The 22840-nt window shown below is 48.5% G+C and overlaps 1 protein-coding gene and 1 long non-coding RNA gene across 5 annotated transcripts in view; one reads left to right on the top strand and one right to left on the bottom strand.

Moving 5' to 3' along the window:
* LOC127603426 (retinoic acid receptor alpha) overlaps positions 1-22840 on the bottom strand; it is a 187310-nt gene that overhangs the window by 154758 nt on the left and 9712 nt on the right. Inside the window, exons 2-3 of one of the 4 annotated variants that reach the window (XM_052069706.1) lie at positions 11825-11973; positions 5339-5480 (exon numbers count right to left, since the gene is read on the bottom strand). The exons of 1 other annotated variant lie outside the window; for it this stretch is intronic. In XM_052069706.1, coding sequence (XP_051925666.1) covers positions 5339-5480; positions 11825-11973 — 291 coding nt within the window. Of the gene's footprint in view, positions 1-5338; positions 5481-11824; positions 11974-19751; positions 19795-22840 lie in introns of those variants that run through there. 2 more of the 4 variants (XM_052069707.1, XM_052069710.1) reach the window with 2 other exon arrangements.
* The window catches only part of LOC127603495 (uncharacterized), a 149654-nt gene that overhangs the window by 117588 nt on the left and 9226 nt on the right, over positions 1-22840 (top strand). The gene's annotated exons all lie outside the window — the stretch shown is intronic.

Below are 22840 nucleotides of genomic sequence, written 5' to 3' on the forward strand. Positions count from 1 at the left end.
GGCAAAACTATTTTCACACAACAATTTTAGAAAAATTGATCGGTGAGTATTCTAACTTGTTTTCCTTTCTAAAATAAACAATCTCCTAATTCCTATGGCCTGGAATACTTATGCCAGTAAACTAGCACATATAGCGCTGCAAAATAGTCTTCCTATAGTGTAATACGATGTGAAGAGCCAAGCAGAATAGCAACCCCCCCCCACCACACCCCCCCCCCCACCCCCGAGTGTCCTAATCTGACGCTGGGTGCTATTTCTCATCGAGATGCATGTAAGGGCGAAGACAAGCAGAACCCGCGATAATTCCCAAGAGTTCCCCTCGAGGCAAACAGGCAGAACGCATCCACCCCCCCCCCCCCCCCCCCCCCCCCGCACCTCCAAATGACCAAAAGCATGAGACCGCGTGTTTAGCAGTCGGAATCCCATTACATTACACCCTTCCTATCCATTTTTTCCCGAGCCGTCCAGGACCCGAGGTGAGGTTTTGCATGTGCGTGGGTGGTTTGGGTGAGAGGCGGGGGTTGCCCAGCTTGATAAATAGCGGTGGGGGATGGGACCTATCCATAAGGTGCTGACAAATCACCACAGCTTTCATTAGGAGCGCCGGCTAATCTAATAACATAATATGACAAATCTCCTGCCTCTAATGGTTTTCAAAGGGTGCGGTTGTGAAGGTGCGAGAGCGGCGAAAGCCTCCCAGCGTTCTCTCTCTCTCTCCCCCCCGCATTGAGCAAAGCACGCTCTGCCTCCTCAATATGGCAGGCCGGCGTCCATGACAAGAGTTCCAGTGTCCCCTCAAAACGGATGCTTTGTTCCGCTTGGAATCATCATCGCTAATCTTTTTCAGGTTCATCACTTCCGCCCTCGAGGAAATAGAAAGCCCCCCCGCCCCCGAACACCCCTCCTGGTGACCTCGGATCAGATTTTCTGGTTTTAATCCGAACCTTGACCATTAAAGGGCCACAACGCTCGGGGCTGATGGGAGATCGGCGATGGTGACAGGAGGGCCTCGCCCGAGGGCCATGGAGGGAAACGCTGCTTGGCGGCGCGGCTCATTCATCAGCCGGCGGACGGGCCTCCCTGCCCGGGGGGAACGTGAAGGCAGGTAGAACTCGGATGATGCACTGTGCAGGCGGTGCATTTGGTACTTCCTATATGTTATTTCAGCGGGGATCTCGTTAGGATTCCACCGCTGCAACGGCAATCCTAACGAGGGGTGCCAGCAATTGTTGTCAACTAAGTTTTTTTTGGATGCGGAATAGGCGGAGAAAAGGTTTTGGCCAGCTCTGGTTTCATCATGAAGATGCACACAACACACAACACACATACAAAGTATGCATGGAGGATGCACGCTCACACGACTAAATTCTACTACTAAATATTCATTTCATTCATCTTCCGAGCCGCTTGAGTCCTCACTAAGGGTCGCGGGGGGTGCTGGAGCCTATCCCAGCTGTCTTCGGGCAGTAGGCGGGGGACACCCTGAATCGGTTGCCAGCCAATCGCAGGGCACACAGAAACGAACAACCATTCACACTCGACACTCACACCTAGGGACAATTTAGAGTGTTCAATCAGCCTGCCACGCATGTTTTTTGGAATGTGGGAGGAAACCGGAGCACCCGGAGAAAACCCACGCAGGCCCGGGGAGAACATGCAAACTCCACACAGGTAGGCCGGAGCTGGAATCGAACCCGATACATCTGCACTGTGAAGCCGACGTGCTAACCACTGGACTACCGGGCCGCCTGTTTTTTGCACCTGTCAACCATATTTCCAACGGCGACGTACATTGCGATAGTTCCAACAAGACCGATGCGTCTGTTTTCAGTGCATGTCCCGAGCTCTAATAAGTCGCTTTTACGGGAGAAAAGAAGCAAAAATGATTAGAATGAGAGTCACTGTTGTATATAAAATATATCTTTTGGCAAAAAGATCCAAAGTAGGGGATTTGGATGAAACCAACCCATGTGCAACTGCCAATGATGAAAAAAAAAAAAATTGAAGAAGGAAGAAACAAACTTTTTTTTTGGGTGCGATGAAAGAGTCTAATCTTTCATTTGGTGTGTTTACATTTTGCTTACAATTTTCTGTGAGGCTTAAAGGATCAGTCAGAATAAATTGGCTGGCACTCAATTGGTTCTCTCGCTCTTTTTTTTTTTTAATTGGCAGGCATTGAAAGAGTTAAAAGCTGTGCAGTAGAAAGTATTTTCTTCTAATGTCTGTCGCATTTAAACATCACACATCCCCCCTTCCTCCTTCCAAGTCAGTTTCGGGGGACAGCTACATAAAAGTGGAGTAAAGCGCTCGCCATATTTGGGTCAAAAGCCCGTTTGCGGCATTGACTGCCGATCCGCAACACTCGCAATGTCCAATTAATTCCCAAATTAAAGTGGGGCATCCCTTTGTGCGCGCGGACATTACCCGGGCTGACAAATTGGCAGCGCGATCATAAGCCGCGCCACGCAATTTAATGAAGTCATTAAAGAACTATTAGGAGCGACTGGCGATCTGTCACGCTGAATTGCCACATGCAATAACTTGAGTAGGGGGGCGGAAATGAAAGAAATATGGCCGTTTGCTTCCTATTGTTTTTTTTTGTGTGTGTCAGCAATGCATCTCAGACAATGTCATATGAAATTAACAACGCTAATGGATATCTATTATACATTCCGACTTTCTTTGTGGCTTTATGTTTATTGTGTGAAAATGATTTACAATAGCTGGTGTGGATAGAAACTCGTGCACGCGCAGGCGGCTATCGTTCAATCATTTGTCGGAGATGCGGAATCCTGCCCGAGCCTTCATTTGATAGGCAATTCCTGTTAGCGCCCGTGTGCGCGCGTGTGACAGTGAGAGGTGTGCCGGCGGGGGTAATTTGAGTGAGGGGAAAATTAAAGCGCTGGCAGCTCGTCCATCACACAGATGAAATTCAATGAAAAGATACAAATGTCAATGTTCCTGCGGTGCATTGATGAATTTTTTTTCCTCTCTTGATCCTTCAAAGCTCCCCCTCGCCAGGTTTCCTTCGCACTTGTGCTGCATACGGGCAGGCTTTCGCCGTGCTGCTTTCGCTTTGCTGCAAAGCTCCATAACATGTCCGTTTAAAGTCAATGACGAAAGACGCTAAGTGTGGCGGAGGCAGACCAGGCTCCTTGTGTGCTTGGCTGCAGAGAAAGTCAGGTGGTAAACTTCTCACGGTGATGCAAAGAAAGGCCCAAATCGATATTGGCAGTGGTGAGAGTTAAAAGCACGTTAAGGGGACATTACCTAAGCACCTGCTATGTCACAAAATGGCCGCCCCTTTGAGATGCCGAAAAACAGCTGGATTTTGCTGCTTAACTCATTCATTCATTCATTCATCTTCATCTTCCAGCCAATCGCAGGGCACACAGAAACGAACAACCATTCGCGCTCACACTCACAATTTAGAGTGTTCAATCAGCCTGCCAGGCATGTTTTTTGGAATGTGGGAGGAAACCGGAGCACCCGGAGAAAACCCACGCAAGCCCGGGGAGAACATGCAAACTCCACACAGGGAGGCCGGAGCTGGAATCGAACCCGGTACCTCTGCACTGTGAAGCCGACGTGCTAACCACTGGACTACCGGGCCGCCCGCTGCTTAACTCATATTCCACAAATATTAATCGGAATGCCGTGTTCGGATTGGTGAAGGCGCATAAAACATATTATTCAGAAATATATTTGGGGACCGGCCTCCCCTTTAAGGGCAATGTTATGTTATGACGTAAAAGCATCTTAGGATCACAAAATGCGCGATGCGGCAAGATTTTACCGAGTCAACGTCACCGTGTAAGCCTACAAGGCGGCGCCGATGGAGTGACAGCGCTAAGATCATTTCACGTCCCCTCCCCTCCAAGCCTGTCCCTGACGCTGTCCTCTTTGGCACAGCCACCTGGCCGCAGGCCTGGCGCTGTCGTCTGGAGCTGTCTGCCAGCGGACACAAGGTCACCCAGACGTCCCCTGGCTCTCGCAGGAGGTTCACCTTCTGTGCGCCGGTGTCGCTTTAAAGCCGTTTGAAGGTATATCTTTATTCATAGACACCTTTTATTTGCGCCTGCGGACGTGAAGCGTGTTCATATTTCCATGTGTGCATGACGGGATGAGCCGGGGAAAAAAAGGGAGAGAGGGAGACTCCCTACTGGGGCCAGATGGTATGCCTCTCCTTCCTCACCACCCCAGATTCAACCGCCAAAGTCACCGCTGAGGAGTCGTGGCAAGCAATCTGCACTAAATGACCGCGGTCAAAAAGAAAAAGGGCCAAACGCAAAAGGCCGAGTAAGTGGAGGGCGGCTGAAATCGAGCGAGCAATCTTGCTCCCGTTCAAGAATCAGTTTGGGGCCGTTGAAAGTAATGACAGGCTCCCACCACTAAGTGTCTCTCTGACTCCGTTGGAAAACACGCGCCCGGAGCCGGCTGCTGAGATCCCTCTAAACCATGATTAATGGCCCCATTCAAGGTAAGTAGCTCAGAGGATAACTTCTTTTACTGTAAGCCACAGAGCTGTGGCATGGGGAGTGCCCTTGCCCCAGCGGTGGCAGGAAAACGAGCTAAATAGCCGAAGGGAAAGCGGCAAGTGACACTTTCTGACCGCGTATGCCGATTGAAGTACAAATGGCCAGCGGATACGCAACGGGGTCACGTATAAAACGTCGGGCGGCGGTACAAAGCCTGCAGCGCTCTCTGTTGGTCACACTTGTGGCAATTATTTGATCAGGTCTTGCTGCGTATGTATGTCAGGGAGTGTGAGTCTGTGTGTGTGTGTATGCGCGTTGTGACACAATCCCCAGGGGGGGTGTGCACGCCTGCTCATCCGCTCTCGGCAGGTGAAAACATATTCATCACGGGCCTGCCAAGCCTGGCGTCACCCTGACTGTTACCGCCAGACTGCATCACGTTTGCAATGAATATTCTCAAGCCAGACGCGTTCGCTCCAACGGGAGCATGATGGGGATATTAGAATCGCATCATATGCACAGCGCTCACAAAAAAGAGGTTAGGGTCAGTCGACTTACGGGGTGAAATTTCAGGATGAACCTAAAATGCAAGATTAAGTAATCATCTCATGACGAGGCGTCACTTTGCATCACTCCAAATTTTCACGGCTAGCGACGAATGGGCTAGCAGAAGTTAGCGACTTATTTTTGTCTTATTTTGGATTTAAAAGGTGAGGCCTGGCCTGGTGAGTGACGTGGGTGTCAACGAATGAACACAAACCCATCTGGGATGGACTCTTAAATAATACACCCCCCACCCCTCCCCCTGCAAGCCAGATGTGTCAGCAGGGCATCGCGTCTCGGGTGCTTGGTGTACTCACACTCCTTGGACATTCCCACTTCCAGGCACTTCTGAAGCCGACAGTACTGGCAGCGATTTCGAGTGACTTTGTTGATGATGCAGTTCTTCTCGCGATGACAAGTGTACACCATGTTCTTCTGGATGCTTCTCCGGAAGAAGCCCTGGTGTGGCAAAGAGAAGAAAGAAAAATGATTAAGGACATGTGATGACAAATCCCTCATCCTGCAATTGTTTTGGCTTCACGAGCCGACCCCCCCCCCCCCAAAAAAAAGTCCTTGATGACGTTTTATAAATATTCCAGTAAATAGGCCACGCGGAGCGGATGTGGCAGCTGCTGTGAAAAGGCGACGAACTGTCAAAACGTCTTCAAAAGGTTTAATCCCCGGCGCAGACGTTGACAAAGACATGTCACCGTGACGTTGCTCGGCAAAGGCTTTGTCACGGTTATCAATGTGGAAACCGCAAGAATTGAAGATCTTAACTGCTAATGAGAGGTAAACATGTCAGGCGTGATCTTATTAAAAACACATGACATACCAATACGGTGCCCCCCCCCCACCCGCCCCCCCCCCCACACTTTGAGGCCACTCATCCTTCACACCTTGCTGATTTCTGATCCTACTTATGAACCTTATGAACGCTCCGCTCCCCCTTGTTAATTTGTGAAATGAAATTATTTCGTCCGGAATAACATTTCGGCGGGCGGCCCGGTAGTCCAGTGGTTAGCACGTCGGCTTCACAGTGCAGAGGTACCGGGTTCGATTCCAGCTCCGCCCTCCCTGTGTGGAGTTTGCATGTTCTCCCCGGGCCTGCGTGGGTTTTCTCCGGGTGCTCCGGTTTCCTCCCACATTCCAAAAACATGCGTGGCAGGCTGATTGAACACTCTAAATTGTCCCTAGGTGTGAGTGTGAGCGTGGATGGTTGTTCGTTTCTGTGTGCCCTGCGATTGGCTGGCAACCGATTCAGGGTGTCCCCCGCCTCCTGCCTTAAGACAGCTGGGATAGGCTCCAGCACCCCCCGCGACCCTAGTGAGGATCAAGCGGCTCGGAAGATGAATGAATGAATGAATAACATTTCGGCGTTAAAACATATCATGTTTATTTTACTTTTGTTGCATGCAGTTTGTATGTGTTGCTGCCCCATGTGTGTTCAAGCAGCTTTGCGCCCCCAACTCGCCGGAAAGAAGAAGAGCCCATTTGATTCACTTGTGGGTTGACGTTACTTATTTAATTTTAGACTTAGATAGTTGTTTTTTTTTAACATCACAATCATGTCTGAAAAGTACACCGATGCCAACCTAATGTCCTTGTCTCATGTAATGATATCATCTAAAATAATCCAAAGGCTTCAAGGTCGCATCAACATTGCGATTGCATGGACGGAGGGGGGGAAAAAAATGTTCAATTTCCTGTATTTCCCCTTAAGAGGGGGACAGGATATAAACAAGTGCAGTTGATTCATCAAACTATTCAAACCGTTCCTTTGAGACGGACGCCACATCGCAATGGGATCAACCAGCCCGGTTCTAAATTAAAAAAAAAAAAAAAAAAAAGATGACAGCCAAGATGTTGTCATTTTGTATGCGAGCCTTTCAGCACACCGCGTGTGTTGTAAGCCGCGCATCGGCCCCACAAGCCCCAATAAAATCAACGTTCACCTCAGTGGCTGCATTATTGCGGTGTCAAAAAGATAAAAAGAGGTTAATGCAGATCAGCTACAACCGAGCGCGCCCTCAGTACGGATGCAAACGCGCCGCTTGCACACATGCAAAACAGGTCAATGTTGCTATTGATCAGGCGCAGTGGGATGCTAGTATTTGAAGGGGCGACGGGTGGGTGGGGCCAACCGGGGCAGTCCCCCCCCACCCCACCCCACACCCCCAATCACGCTGCGGGATTAGCGTCGCTGGCCAACAGATGGTCGCTGGGCCTAAACCCGCAAATTGCTTTCAAGCAATGGCCGTTGCTTGAATCCCAGCGGAGTGATTCATGTGGAGTGCAATTTTGCTTTTTACATTTTTTTGGGGGGGGGTTGGGGGGGGACATAAGAAATGCAGTTCCAATAGATAGATGACAATATATATTCTTCATCCGCGGCATAGAACGACTACTGTTACTGCGTCTTACTGAGTTTTGTTTTGACTGGCTCCGTGTATGGTCAGGCCTCTAAATATTCGGACATGTACACAATATGAAGAGGTGGTTGAACTCTCCCACTGAAAGCCCAGCTCCAAAACACGCGCCCTGCACCCGACTTCTAAAAATTGCACACGGCAAACGAGGTATCGCAGGCACAAAGCCGTTTACACCGTCATGTGTTCCCAGCTGGCCGAGGAGCTGTTTCAATCCTCCTCGGGTCACCTGACTAACCTTCCGGTCGTCTTTCATCGAGGTCTTACATCTGTTTTGCAACCTGCTCTTCCCCAAACGGGTGAAAAACAAACACAAAAGCAGGTCAGTCCGCTAGATGGGGTAACTTGCCTTTGAACGAGCACACGCCGAGGGACGCGTGGGGGGGGTTTGTGTGCGTGTATCATGTCCCGTTTGATCCAATGGTGCCCCGACCCTGACCTTGTTGTCACCAGGGGATTGACCTAGTCCCTCCCAACAACACCAGGCTCAGGTGCCCTCTGACAGCACCAGCCCCCCCCCCCCAACCCCCCCACCCCCATCTCCACCGCTCGTGAGCCAGTTAATTGTTCCCGCCCCCTCCCCCTCTTTTTCTTTCAGGAGTCATTGCTTCCTGCGGCCCATAAGCCTCTTTTTGTATCCTCGCTTAATCCGCCCGGCGACAAGAGCCCTCATCGGGCCTGTCGGCCACCCTGCGGGTTGAGAGATGAGCGCCGCGAGGGAGGCGGGGTTTGCCAACAATTCAAACGCGACTGCGTCTTTCACGTCCTCGGTACCTGATGCGCGCCTCGTAACTTTTGTGCACTTGTGCTCCAATGTGGCGAGCGTGCGTGAGAGCGGACGTGGCGGCGCAAGTAGGGGTTGGCGAGTTCACGGGCGGAGCAAAGGAATCCTCCCTTACGTGACTTTCGCATTGTTGCCAGATTAAGAGTGCTTCCCAGCCACCTCCTGCGTTCTCACGTGTGCGTTTTTTTTTTTTTAACACAGCGCTCTCTTTTATGATGACGCAGCCACGGCAAGTACTCATATTTTCAGTACGCTAAAAATGGACGGCTGGTTTGAAAGCCAAGAAGCCAGGCGGGAAGCAGCGGCTGGAGAATTGAAACGTCCGAGATAGAAGTCATTTCCTTGATTTATGATGCAGAAAATTCAGAACGAGACGAGAGTGACAGAAAAAAAAAATTAACTCCGGTATCTTTCCCGCTAATTAATTTGCTGCCTTGTTTGAACAACAGCGAAAACAAGCCCTGTGGCAACTACGGAGTACAAAATATGATCAAAGCTTTGATTTTGAAAACAAATGCGCAGGAAATGTACGCGTAGCAAAGCAAATACGTAAGCATTTCCACTATCAACCCAGGCTAAACCCGAGTTCTTATGCAATTTTAAATCGCCCCCTCTGCTGGTTGTACAATTGTTATGAAGCTCCAACTTTTACGAACCTAAAATAATAAATCTAAACCTAACCAATAAATCATCGTCACACGCCAAGCGCTTGTGGAAGCGGCAGATTTGCGGACACGGGGTTAGCGATGCCCCCAAGACGAAACCATAACTAGGAGGGTGTAAGCGTGCATATTTCATGTTCAAGTCTTCATATCTAAAGGGGATGAGAAGCGCAATGCCGGTGAGTGTGTGCGCCGGCAGTGGAAGTTAAACAACAAACGAGCCAGCTGTCTCCGAGTAAGAGAGCTCATCACCCCCCCAACTCCCCCATCCCTCCTCCATCAGCATCCATCTCCCGTGTTCGCTGCAGCCCCCAGGAAATGCCTTTGTAGTTTGGCATGCTGCAGCAAAGTCAACGCGGCTAACCCTCAACTTACCCCAGTCTCAAATGAGACGAGCATATACGTCGGCGCGTTTTGCGTTGAATTATTGAGCGCGCTTTGCCAAGTCATCTCTTCTGTAGTCGGAGATATGGAAGAGGCATTCTGAATTTTTCAAATGAGGCACTGCGGATGCGCACGCTTGCGGGCGGGCGGTTCGCAAACAGGGGGCGCTAGCAAAGCTAAATGAATATTTATTGAAGACAAACTCGTCTTTAAGTTGAGCAAAGGTGGATTTCTTATTTTGAACGCCCATAAGGTGCAACAACCGATCCGGATTCTACAATTTGGCAACGGTGGGGTTGAAGGAAGCTATTTTTAGCTCGGTATTTGGGAAAAGCACACGTTTAAGCTGATGATTCACGCTGTGATACTTTTTCCTCCAATGTCCCATCGGCTCTGAAATGGTTCGGGGTAAAGCCTGAGACGTTTGACCTTTCCAGATACATAAACACGGGAACTAAATATAAGCCATCCGATAGATATGAATAGCCTCGACGGAGAGGGCCGCGTTTCGAGCTGCACTGAGATGTTGACGGGCAACAGCGAAACCTACGAGTTATTTTTTTCAACTCACTTTTAAATATCTGTGAGGCAGAGAAACAAAAGTAACAGACAGTCTCCTCGACCTTAAAAAAAAAAACTAATTACTGCGTCGGTTTTGAGACTCATTTCGGAATGAGAAACACTTTGATCACAGGCGGGGGAATGGCTAATTACTCAAATCTATCGCCTGGCCCCCGCTCGCTTTTTTGTTTATCGCACTGAGAACTGCGAGCGAGCGTCACGCTGCTGTGAGCGCCCGGCGCTCCAAATATTTCCTTTTTGCTTTCATAAAAAAAAAAAAAAAAAAAAAGAAAAGTTTGCCGCTAATTTGACAAAGTCGTGCATCGCTTATGCAATGGAGGCAAAAATCGCCCGGGGGAGTCGAGGTTCACGTGAAAGGGCTATTCAGTGCCCTGCCCCTTCACATATGGCGCGCTGGCCATCGTTTCAGTGATGTCAACGGGTTCAACTGTGGCCCCTCGACCCCCGACAAACTGATTTGTAACCCTTCAGACCATCCCCACTTCCGTTTCCCCCCCCCCCCCCCTTCTCTCCGTCTGCCTGCCAACGTCTGCCGTCTTCTTCCTGGCAGTCTGTGCCATCTTTGTGTCATTTTGTGAAAGTCCACACGCCACCGAAGCTCCAAGTTTTATTTTATTGCTTTTTTTGGGGGGGGGGGGGTAGGTTTATAAACCTAGGTCGAGATTGTGGCCAAAACCAAGGCACCTGGTAGTTACGTTCCACCTGAATGCACAATTCTGCTTCCCTCATGTCTGTCTTTATACGAACTTCAATAGGTCCGGACAACACGCAGTACTCGGCGGTCTTTCTTTTGTTGCAATGACCGCAAATAATGAGAAGCAGAGTGAAAATACTCTGCCAAGACACAACTACTTATTTTGTTTCTTCCTTGTCCCATGCCAATTTATCCCCCCTATTTTTTTTTATTAAAAAAAAAAAAAAAAAAAAAAAAAAACAACAGGGCGGCCCGGTATCCAGTGGTTAGCACGTCGGCTTCACAGTGCAGAGGTACCGGGTTCGATTCCAGCTCCGGCCTCCCTGTGTGGAGTTTGCATGTTCTCCCCGGGCCTGCGTGGGTTTTCTCCGGGTGCTCCAGTTTCCTCCCACATTCCAAAAAACATGCATGGCAGGCTGATTGAACACTCTAAATTGTCCCTAGGTGTGAGTGTGAGTGCGAATGGTTGTTTGTCTCTGTGTGCCCTGCGATTGGCTGGCAACCGATTCAGGGTGTCCCCCGCCTACTGCCCGGAGACAGCTGGGATAGGCTCCAGCACGCCCCGCGACCCTAGTGAGGATCAAGCGGTTCGGAAGATGAATGAATGAATGAAAAAAACAACAGCCGGTTATTAAAACCTGCAAGCTCGTGCCGGCCAAAGACTTTTGCGCGGTACCTTTCATGCACGAGTACAGCAACCTTTCAATGATAACACATCAAGGCCTCCTGAGAACACTGATGTGCACGTCAGCAAAAAAAAAAAAAAAAAAAAAAGAGATCCAGCAAACACGATTGTGTCATGCAAACGTGCGCATGCGCTGGATGTGACGATAAGATAAGGATTTTTATCTCATTTTACAAAGTTCATTCATGTACAGGTGTCGAGAGGGACATTTGGTTGTACATGCACTTGTGGCGAGGACACCAGGTAACTTCCAAACGGAAGAACCCGGCACTTTTCACGCCAGGAAAAAAAAAATTGCCGCCTTTTCAGTACTGTACTACTTTCCTATCCGGATGAGGCTTTGGTGCCACATTGTGTGTTTGAGAGATGACACAAAAACCACGTTTTCATTGCAAAAAACAAAAGTTTTCTTGTGTTATATTTCTGCCCCGCATGGATACTAATAATCCAAAACCACTTGAGGAGCCCTCCACCCCCCCCCCCACCCACAACCACCCCAAAGACTTCAAATGATGGTTACGAGACCGACAAACAATGTTGCTGGCTTAGCAGATTCCGAGAAAAGGGCCCCCCCGAGTCTCACCTTGCAGCCTTCGCAGGCGCTGACACCATAGTGGTACCCTGAGGACTTGTCCTGGCACACAAAGCAGGGCTTGTAGACGCGGGGCGGCGGGGGAGGCGAGGGCGGGCTTGGCACTATCTCCTCCGAGCTGGTACTCTGCGTCTCTATCGCTGCGGAGAGGGCAAAATAAAAATACGTTTAAAAAAAAAAAACGGTGGAGGTTGAGGGCGGGGGGGGGGGGGGGGCGGCTGAGTCAAAGCGCGGTTAATCGATAAAGCGGTGACATTCACGGAGAGGCCGACGCGCACACCTTGAACACGCACGCACATTGGTGCGCTCTTTCAGATGCGGCAAACACACTCGCGCGGGTGCACGCGGACCATCAAAGAAATAGCGAGCCCCCCCTCCCCCCTCCCTCTGCAGGGTTTTCTTCCCTCGGAGCCAAAGTGATGTCTTGATGCGAGGAACTGCATCGCTGGCAGGGTTCAAAGAAAGTGCTTTCCTCTGATACATGGCCCGCAGTTGCTCTTTTATTTATCCTTGTATAATCAAGCCTCTAAGTAGGGATGCTTAGCAACTCATTCCTCGACATTACGGAGAAAGAGGAAAAAAAAACTGCAAAGCAACCCCCCCCCCTATTTAGAATGGGAAAAGGAGAAGGAAGAGAGCAGTAATCCCCCAAGTGGTGTAAGAGCTCATCAGGTGTGCCGTGGGAAATGATTACATTTCATTAAATTTCATTTTTTTATTCAGCGGTGGGTTTTTCGAATGTTCCAGTGCGAAAAATTACAAGAGAGCAATTCAAGCCACAAAGCGTTCGTGTTTCACCGTTTTTTTTTTCTTCTTCATGTAATATGTATTGGACTTTGACCTCGATATCCCTGCGTGAGTGTCGAGCGTCGAGTGTTTGCGTGGCAGGATACGGATGTCAAATATGAAAAGCTCGCATTCACGACACAGCTCTGCAGCCGAGCAAATAATGCCATAATCCCCCCGCTTGAGCTCGGTGTGAGCGTGGAACTAGGCCATGTTGTCTTCCATTTTTATTCACATGCCATTATGATTACTTGCAATGACGTCACTCTCCTTTTCTTTCTTTTTTTTTTAAATTGACTTTTTATTCCTAGCCAGCAGTAGCGGACCTACGAGGGGGGTTAAAAGGTTAAAATTATTTTCCCAATGTCAAACCCAAGCACCTGATGGCTCTCGAAAACAAAGCTTTTGCAGGATAACAAGCCATTTTTAAATTTTTTAAATTTTTTTATTTTTTATTTTTACTTTTTTATTTATTTATTTTTGTTGTGTTTTTTCTTATCTTATTTGATGTTGTTTTTAACATTGTACTCGTGATTTTAACTGCTTGTTGTAAGGTGTCCTTGAGTTTCTAGAAAGGCGGCCGCAAATAAAATGTATTATTATTATTATTATTATTATTATTTTGATATCAAATAATTATGTAAGCAAAAAGAACAAATACATCCAATTGACTGGGAATAGTTAAGATATATACTGTATGCTACAATTAACAGCTTGAAACAGTTTGAAGCGAAAATGACGTGCGTTGTGTCGGCTCCGGGAAGGATTTGGGAGGGGGGACACGGCGGCTTCTTTGCAAACGGGCCATCTGTATTGAACAGACGTGGTTGGGCACAGCGGCGAGCTTGTAGTTGGTGCGCAGCAGTCAAAACACGTCGCGTGACTACATCGGATCGGGTGGACTCCACCGATCGCGGCCCGCCTTCTTACCGGCTTGTGTGGAGCCTCGGCGCGCATGTCTCGGCTCAGCGTGCCAACTTCCGTGTCGGTGCGGCAGATGGTGCACTGACGAGAGATTATGTTCGCCGCAAACCAAAATAAACACTCCTGATGCCCAGATCTGTTTAAGGCTTTCCTAGAAGAGGAAACTCTTGCTCACTCAGCAACCTTTGCAAAGTTATCTTTACAGTCGGGAGAATGTACAGCAAAGGGTACTCTTGCAACACTCAACACTGAAACGCAATCCGGACTCTGAATAAACAACGCAAAACGCTCCAGACAAGCGAAACATTCGCATCTGTGTTTGTGGTGTTGCATAAGCAACGGCTATTCAAATACGAAAGGTGATGCAACACAGGTAGACAGACAATACAGCAACACTCGCGGGTATATATTCTTTATCCTCTGTGAAGAACGTCGACTATGACGTATATATTTTTTGTTAATTTCTATCGGGCCGAGATAAGTTCACCTTATTAAGGATTGCAGTCCACATGTTTACATCTCACTGTTTTATGAAAGATGAAAAGTTTTAAGCGATGAAGCCACTGATTTGTTCGCTTTATTGTAAACTTTCTTGACTGAAATAGATATATTGACAGTCTTTCATATTTACTCATTTGCTTTTATTCTAGCATTATCTTTTAGATTATTTTTAATAATAAGTTATTACTTATTATTAATACGTTATTAACTTATTACTACTGTAAGTAGTAATAAGTTAATAAGTTATTCAGGGGTAATTTGGAGAATGGAAGAAAAACAAAGGCAGGAAGTGTCCGTCCTTTCTTTGCCTTTCGTTGCACCTCCGTGGGTGTCATCCGGGGCCCACGGCGCCTGTCATGGCGCAAGGCCATGCCGCCGCGACACCCGTGTCACACAAATTAAACCCCAAATGGAGCGGACCTTACGTAACGTGGCATATTCTCTCATTAGCAAGCGACCATTCACAGTTTGGGATGAAGACTAATTACAGCGCTGCGTAATTAGAGCAAGTGGGGGGGCGATTCATCCACATAGACAAACATAGTGTGTGCCGCCCCCCCCCCCTCTCGCCCACATCAAAATGACATCTTCATCTACACATGCGATGGGAGTTTTTCTTATCGGTGGACTTCTCTCGCGCAGATACACACACTGAAAGTCTTAATGAGAGCATCCACAGAAATCTGGGACACGAGGATATGAGTCTGTGTAGGGAGGGCCGGGGTGTGAGGGGGGGGGGGGGTACTGGCAACTGTAATTAAATACAATGGCTGGCTTCTGGAGTCCCGTCAGGCCGAGACATGAAGCAAAACAATGGCAGGCCTGTGGCTGGAGAAGCTCCTGGCCCAGTCTGCAGCCCTCCACCAGCTATTATTCAACACCATCCCAGGCTCTCAATCAACACTGCCTATTATTGTCCGAGCCACACAATCATACAGTGGAGGAAGTGACTCACATAGCCCGGAAAGCGCCCGTCCGGATCGTTGCAACAGGCTACAAACGCCGCAAAATGCGCACGCGTCCACAAAGGTCGCTCTTGCCCAAAAGTCACCGCTTGCGAGTCTGACACGAGCATCACTTTGAAAAAAAAAAAAAAATGCAGCCGGCCGGGGAAAGCGGCGGGGTGGGGTGATGAACACGATAACACCCCCCCCCCCCCCCGCACCCCCGGTTCACTTGGTGCTACAGGAACCCAGAAAATAGTGTCGAAATGAAAAACAAGTACGAGCTGATAAAAGATGCTATTGTTCGTTGGCAAGGAGGTGAAACAGAAAGCGCGCGATCTGTATCGGACTTACTGTGTTTGCAAGTCGCACGAAACGAAACAAAATAACAAAAAGCTGCAGAATCAGCTGCACGTGTCGTGTTGCAGACTGACAGCTTGTTTGAAAAACGGCTGTCAATCAAATCAGCACCTGGTGAGTGATATGGGTGTCAGGAAATGAGAATGTACAGTTCATGGAGGTTAACTGTGCTTCATTGACGACACACCTAAAAACGTTTGTTGTAATCCCAATTCATGCCACAAATTTAGCCCAAACTATCATAACAAAACACTTTTACGCCAGAATATACCCGGGACCGAAATTTGAGTATTCAAATGGACCTCGCATGCATGTTTCAGGAACGCAGAGGCAGACATGATAACCACTCCCACCATGCTATTCTTTCCTTTTTGTGGTAAAATAATTACGAAATCTGTATAAAGTGTAGTGTGATCCGCTTTTGTATACAACACCAAAGAATACTTCCTCAAAAAAACAAAATAAAACTTAAAAAGGAAAGATATTTCCCTCTACCACCCAGATAGCTTAATGGAATGTGCTGCTTTCAAACCGATGATTTAATTATGTTCATGTGTGAGCGGTTTGTAATGGCGGTCTTAAGATTCACTCGACTAGCCACAAGCGCACTTAAGGGGGGGGGGGTTGCAAGGGGGGGTGTAGGCTAAGTTGGTTGCACTCAGCCACATCCTCCTAAAACAATTAGAGCATAACTCCGCGCAAAAAACGGACAAACATGCGCGAGGCATCCCGATGATGAAGCGGCGCGTGCAGTCGTTCCGTCGTCGTGGAAGTCTGGCGAGCGTCAAACACTTCAAAAGGAATCAAGAGACCGCAGACACACATGCAGAGACACACACACACACAAAACTAAAGCCTCCAGACTGCTGTCTGTCTCGGTCCTGTGCTGCCGAGCAGTTTTGGAGGTTCAGCTTTGGGTTAGTCCGTGGAGATTCGATTACCTTTCATCCCCACTCGTGACTGGGTCCAGCTGCGCGGCATATTAATGACATTTCACCGTCATTAGGGGGCAGCTAACTACGTTAGGCGGGCTGGCTGCTGGGCTGGCTGGGACTCTGGACATGAGACTTGAGGCCGAGGGGTCTTGGACAAGGGGGGTCGTCCACTCGTGCGTTCGCCATGACTTGTATTAGGTTATGCGAAGGCGCACGCGCTCACACACACACACACACACGCTGACCATGTGTGAAATACATAAAAGAGCATAAAGAGGTCCATTTGTCTTGCGAGTGCGCAATCGAAGAGATGCTAGACAGACCCCCGCGCTAAAGGTTTGTAAGTCGACTCAAAATAATGAAGTGGGACAGCCGATGGGAAAAAAACGCCTCGGGGGTGCGAAAGCGTCCAATGAAAGCCAGCCAGTCGTGCTTCAAACGCCTGGCGGCCATTTTGCGCTTTTGAAAGAGCAACAAGTGAGCAGCAAAGGCCATTCGTCATTCGTTGTCCGCGTTAGAAATATTCACACTTCAATTTGGGTGTTCGCAGAGTGAGACGGGGGTGTTGCAGTTTGACTCGGGGCGTGTGCGTTCACACACTGGTGGCTGGAAGGAGCCGGCGGGGTGTGTTTGTGTTTAAACACAAGTGTGAACACTTACCGGTTGGAAGAATGGGGCCGAGCGGGCGGAATTAAGTGAAAACACACAAGCGAGGGTGGAAGATCTCGTGGAGCACTCACAACAAGGATGGGCAAAGTTCTTCATTTTGGCCCACCACTCCCAGTGAAACTTTTTTGTCAAACTAAGCATAAAGAGAACCGCATGACCACAAACTTTGTCTTAATATCCGCTAGCTTAACGCTAACGCACAAATTCTCAAATTCAACATTACTCACTGACGTACTATCTTTATCCTCTGCAAAGAACAACATAGACAATCACGCAGGACCTGCGACTGTGTCCATGTCGCAAACACATGACCGGATTTAGCGCCCTCTGGCGGCCAAGATGTACTACATTTTTTTGGAACCTCGTTTGGGTCATGTGACTCTTTTCAAAATCATCCGTGGGGGGCTTGAAGGCAAAAGCTTGCCCACCTTTATTTGGCTTGCGTTCACAAGGCATGTTGGCAGCTCGGCTGCATCAGCACCCGAATCGTTAAACATTTATCATACCGGCGCGACCGCAGAACGCGCACAATGCCTTCACCAAAGACAAAAGGAAAGCCACGCAGTCAGCAAACAACAATGGAGGACATCCAGCATTTCTTGTTCAATCATTCTCGGGCACCGAGCTGATTATTAAAATACAAAGACATTGGTTATTTTTTTTTTTTTTTTGGCTTGGTGGGGGGGCAATTTTTGTCTAAGGTAATGGGTTAAAAAAAACAAAACAAAGCTGATTTTAAACGTTGGCTCACATTAAAATTGCGGGACGGCAAGACTGTTTTCCCGCAAGCTTTGCAAGTCAGCGAGACAAATATTCACATTTTTGTTTATGTGAAGGTGAGCTAGGAGGATTAGCATTGAGACCCGCCTCTCGCTAACACTCTCCACCTAAGCCGCTACGTGTTTATCTTGCAGTCTACCTTCTCAGTGAAGTGATGCAGATGACAACACAAGCTTCCCACACACACACACACACACAAAAAATCAAATGAAAAACAACAGGAACAGCCTGCACATTATAGTCTCAAAACAAAAGAACGATCCTGTTTGTGAGCGGGGCGAACCTCCATCAATGTCGTTTTCCACAGCAACTCAGGCTGGGGCAGTCCGAACCGAGCTTTGGTGCATGAACTGCTGAGAGGAGAAATATCTTCTGGAACGAGCAGAACGGTTGTGATTGGTTCAATTTTCACAGGTGTATATATATTAAAAAAAGGTCAGTTATAGATTAATGGTGTAGTTTTTTTTAATTTAATATAACCGATGGAGTGGCCATATATCAAGTTGTCAAATTATTCAGACTTTGACTTTTTTTTTTTCCGTCGCGTTTGACGTTTCAAAGAAATGACAGTTTGTTTTGCAACCGCTGCACTTTACGCGTATTGCAGCAGGAGCAGAAAATGGATGTGACAGCTTGACTTGTTAAAGGCCTACGCAGTATGTTTGAAGACGACGCGAGCTCCGAGAACTAAATTTTGATGGATAGTGCTTCAGATTGGGTCCAAATGATTCGCCCCAGTCACCCACACCCCCCCTACCACCACGGCATGGAAAAGTACACGTGTGAGTGATAGATGAGGGGTCCGAGCAGAGGCCGTAGGGCAGGGTGGTCTGGGGGCAAAGAGGAAATGGCGATGTTTGTCTTGGGCCTGAAGTGGCGCGGGGGTGCGTTTAGCCAAGGACTTGTGTCGGACTAACATGAACAACAAATATGCAAATGTAGTGACTAAAGTGTCCATCTGCCCGCATGCACTCTGTCGGTATCTGCTACTTAACACCGGCGCACTCTGGTCTGCTTTCCATCAATCTAGCAGCTCCCCGCCCCGCCTCAAAGATAAGTTCCCTCTTCGCGCTGCCCAGGCCTCTGAAACAACAACACACCTATCTGTGCTGCCCCGGCAAATGGGAGCCACAACTGAGAAACATGTGTGGATAAACTCGAGCCCGGGTGGGGGAGGGGCCACCAAGAGATGGAGCAGATGGCAAAAGTGAGGTCTGAAGGGGCTCAATGTTGTGCAGCAATCATGTTAACCGCTGTTGCTCCTCTCTGTTGCTGCTCCTGCGACTAAATTTTTTAAATTCAGTCAAGCGCAGGGCATGTCGAACGCACATACATTGAATTAATTATAAACACGGAGCAAAAACAGCAGCCAGTCGGTAGAATGTGAAGGGGGTGGGGGTGGGGGGGGGGCAAAGTGCGGCGAGTTCCCTGGCAACGGCGTGAGTAATACGGGGTGACTCCAGCCAGCAGCTGTCCGAGAGTGACAGAGCCTCGATGCCAGTTGGCAGTTGCCCCCAGGCGACCCGGGATACGCGGGTTTGAGCTGCCGTTGTGGGCATGCGGGGTCCGCCAGCATTCGGACGATATTTTCGTCAGCTATGGAACGTGGCTGCGTTGTCCTCAGCAGTTTAGCTGCAAAACTCCCCGATTGTCGAAGTCGTCGGTGTCGAAGGAAGTATGAGGGAGTGACACATCTCAACTGTTTTAGGATCTCTGTATTGCTGGAGAGGAGCTAGCTTTAGCCAGGGTGGTTAGCCGATGTTACGGAGATGTTGGCCCGTTTTTGCTCTGCTGAATGGCTGCGACTGCAGCTTGAGAATATTTTCAGAACTTTCCATTCCAATGATTAGCGCGAATGTTTTCCATATTTTAAATGTTCCGGCGAACGGCAGCAAGTAGAACAAGGACATGTTTTGTTCTGAGGCGCTTCACACATTCCCCCCCCCCCCTTTGTCGAAGGTGTTTTCAGTATCGTTTACACGTGAGAAGTACCTGCTTATCATAGGTGAATAAGATCACCTGTTGACAGCTTTGAGATTCCGAGCATGCCAAAACACCGACCAAGCTTGTAAAAAAAAAAAAAATATTGCATTCCTGTAAATGGACGCTCCACCTAGTGAGTTCAATTTTCCCGTAGCAGGATACCATCTAAAAAAAAATATGATGAGGATGAGAGAGTGAAGCTAGTGATGGCAACGGGAGAAGATTTAGATGGCCGACTCTCCCGTGCCGAGCAAACGTTTCAAAAAGAAAGTCTTGTGCGTCCCCGCCGAAACATAGCCGCTGACGCGTTAGCTTAGTGGCACACGCACTCGGCTGGCAGAAGGCGTAGCCGCGGCGTAACCACCCTTTGTCAACTCTCGCAAAAAGCGAACGAATCCGGCCTTGAACACCGACACATAAATCAAGCTCAAGGTTGTGACACCGCTTTTTTTTTTTTTTTACAACGCCCTCTTTTCAGGTTACTGCTAAGAGTGTGAAAATGGCTTCGGGAAACATTAATATTGATCAATTCGAGAATGATGTGCCTCAACACCTCTCCTGCGATAACAAGCAGACTCATTAAAAAGGCCGGAAGCCGGACCGTTTGTAATCATGTTGCAATTTTTCTTTGGATTTTTGTAGCTTTTACAGGATACTTTTTTTTTCCCATGACAAACATTGTATCAGGACCAACACTGCACACTACTCTGTACTTCAAAAAGTGCGCTGATACTATGTATCGATACCACAGCATCAGCCTGACACACTTTGAGCAGGAAAAACAAAAAAACATGACAATGACTATTTTTAATTAGCGGGAAGAGGGTTTTTTCCCCCCTCAACAACTCCGAGATGAGGAACCCGGCGTCCATCTTGAACAAAATGTCACCCTAGCTCTGCAATGACACCCATACATATTAACCAGGCCCCCATTCATCTTTATCGGGCTGGGCGTCACACAGTGCCTCTCTCTACGCCGGGAGGCCAAAGGGCCTTCATGAATGCTCCCGCTCGAGTGTTTGCTCTTCACTCACTCCAACTGAGAGGTTATCAGCACATTGATAATCGCTAATCCAATTTGACTGACAGCATTGAAAGCCCCCCCCCCCACCCGCCACCACCCCCTGCGATTCTTAAGCGCATATTCAGCAGGAGTGGGCAAGGAGGTCATAAATATGAGGAGCTATTTTACATGAGAGGGCTGACGTGGACCTGGAGAGGAGAAGGGGGGACGAGGGGGGATGGGGGGGGGGGTGACGAAGGATCAGCGAAGCTCATCAGAGACGATATGGGGAGGAGAGAAGTTCACCGGGGACAGGCTTTGTCATGTTAAAGCACCTCTTTGGACCCGTGGTTCTCCCTTTGCCCTCCACCGCTCTTTGCCTCTCTCTCTCTCCCCCGCTCACGCCCTCGGCGGATAACACAATGGTCAATCACAGGGGAATAGATTACGAGGGTTTGATCTTCTCAACTTCAGAGCGGAGGCATGACAGTGGAAATGAGGGAGAGGTCGGGAGTGCAGCGTGTGCGTGACTCCTGACGACAAGTGTGTGCAACGATGCTAAATAATGGGCCGGCTTGGGCCTTTTTCTCTTCAATTCCGAAAAAAAAAAACGCTCTCCTGTTTGTCACCGCGTATTCATCAATCGAGATGCCAGAGGATGCCCGAACTGTTTAAAAAAAAAAAGTGTCAAGAACAAGCTGTACGCTACGTCGCTATGCACTCGCTAGATCAAAACAAACCGTAAACTGATCGTTTTGTTACATTTAGCCCCGCCCCAAATCTGACCTATCATTTGCCAGTTTCTATTCACATTGTACTTTTTGCAAGTCAACTCCGTCAACACATCTCCGCATGTCAGATCGGCGGAATATTCTTGACATCGTTCCATAATAGAATAAAAAAAAAAAAACCCGTACACAACTCTACGATTTACCTGCAAGCGTTGCTTTACAGGCTGCGGCTGCAGCGTTGAGCGTTTCTTGGCAGCATATCGAACCGCAGCTAAAAACCATCAGGAACCCCCCGCGACAACTTTACCGGCAGCCAAGCCAGCACTCCCTCGCTCACGCACACTAATGATGACTGACGACAGGCGGTTGAACTCCACTGTCTGATGTGCGGTGTCAGGGGGCTCCTTTTGTGGAAAATTCGGGCAGGGCGAGGGAAGAAAAGCCCGAGACAGACGCATTTGTCTCGTCTGCCTCCGCTAATTCAGATGATAGGATTTTTAGCTAAGCTAAGTTAGCTTCGGGAAAGCAATGGCTGACTCGCGGAGTCATCGAGAGAGCACATTGGGATGTTACTCGAATTTAATGAAGGACAAGTTAAGCTTCCCCTGTGTGTGTGTGTGTGTGTGTGTGTGTGTGTGTGTGTGTGTGTGTGTGTGTGTTTGTTGTCTGTGCTTCTGCAGACACCAATTTCCTGCATGAATCCCTGACCTTTCCGTGTAGCCCGGGGGGAGCTATTTGATCATTTCAAACACACACACACACACACACACACACACACACTGAATTTTCTGTGATACGTTGGCCTCCTTGTGACCACCGGTTTTCGCCAGACGTGATCTCTGGTAAGCCTCCACAGGAAGTCGCTGCGATTTCCCCAGCGCGAAGGAGCGCCGTGTGATTTAAAGCCACTGATGTGGCTTCTTCCCCAGGCCTGAGCAGATATACTGTCAGAGCCATAAACATGGCAGGTTTAGCGACGTCGCCGCGCTCCTCATTTATCACCGGTATTTACACTGGATGTGTATGATTTGGGAGTTTGATTTACCTCGGGGGAGCCAATGAATGGCCGGACTCTGGTATAAAATACAAAGCGCCCGCGTGGCAACGATATAATTATACCACGTATTATTATTATTATTATTTTTTTACAATGTATGAAAATAGGTTAGATGGATTTGACTAAGTCTGTTTTGTTAGAAATGGATCGCCGTAATGCTTCGGTGCAGTGGGAAGTGGTCAGCCACGAGGGTCAGCGCGTGCAGATTCATTTTCGCCTGTTAAACTGCTTAGTCAGCTCACTGTTTTATTTATTGCGTTACTCGTGGCTCTCGGAGCTTTGGGAAAGAAATGGGGAAGATGATGTTACAGCCGTTTGCTTTTGTTAAGTATAC

Source organism: Hippocampus zosterae, chromosome 7 (genome assembly GCF_025434085.1).
Source record: "Hippocampus zosterae strain Florida chromosome 7, ASM2543408v3, whole genome shotgun sequence".
Taxonomy (NCBI): domain Eukaryota; kingdom Metazoa; phylum Chordata; class Actinopteri; order Syngnathiformes; family Syngnathidae; genus Hippocampus; species Hippocampus zosterae.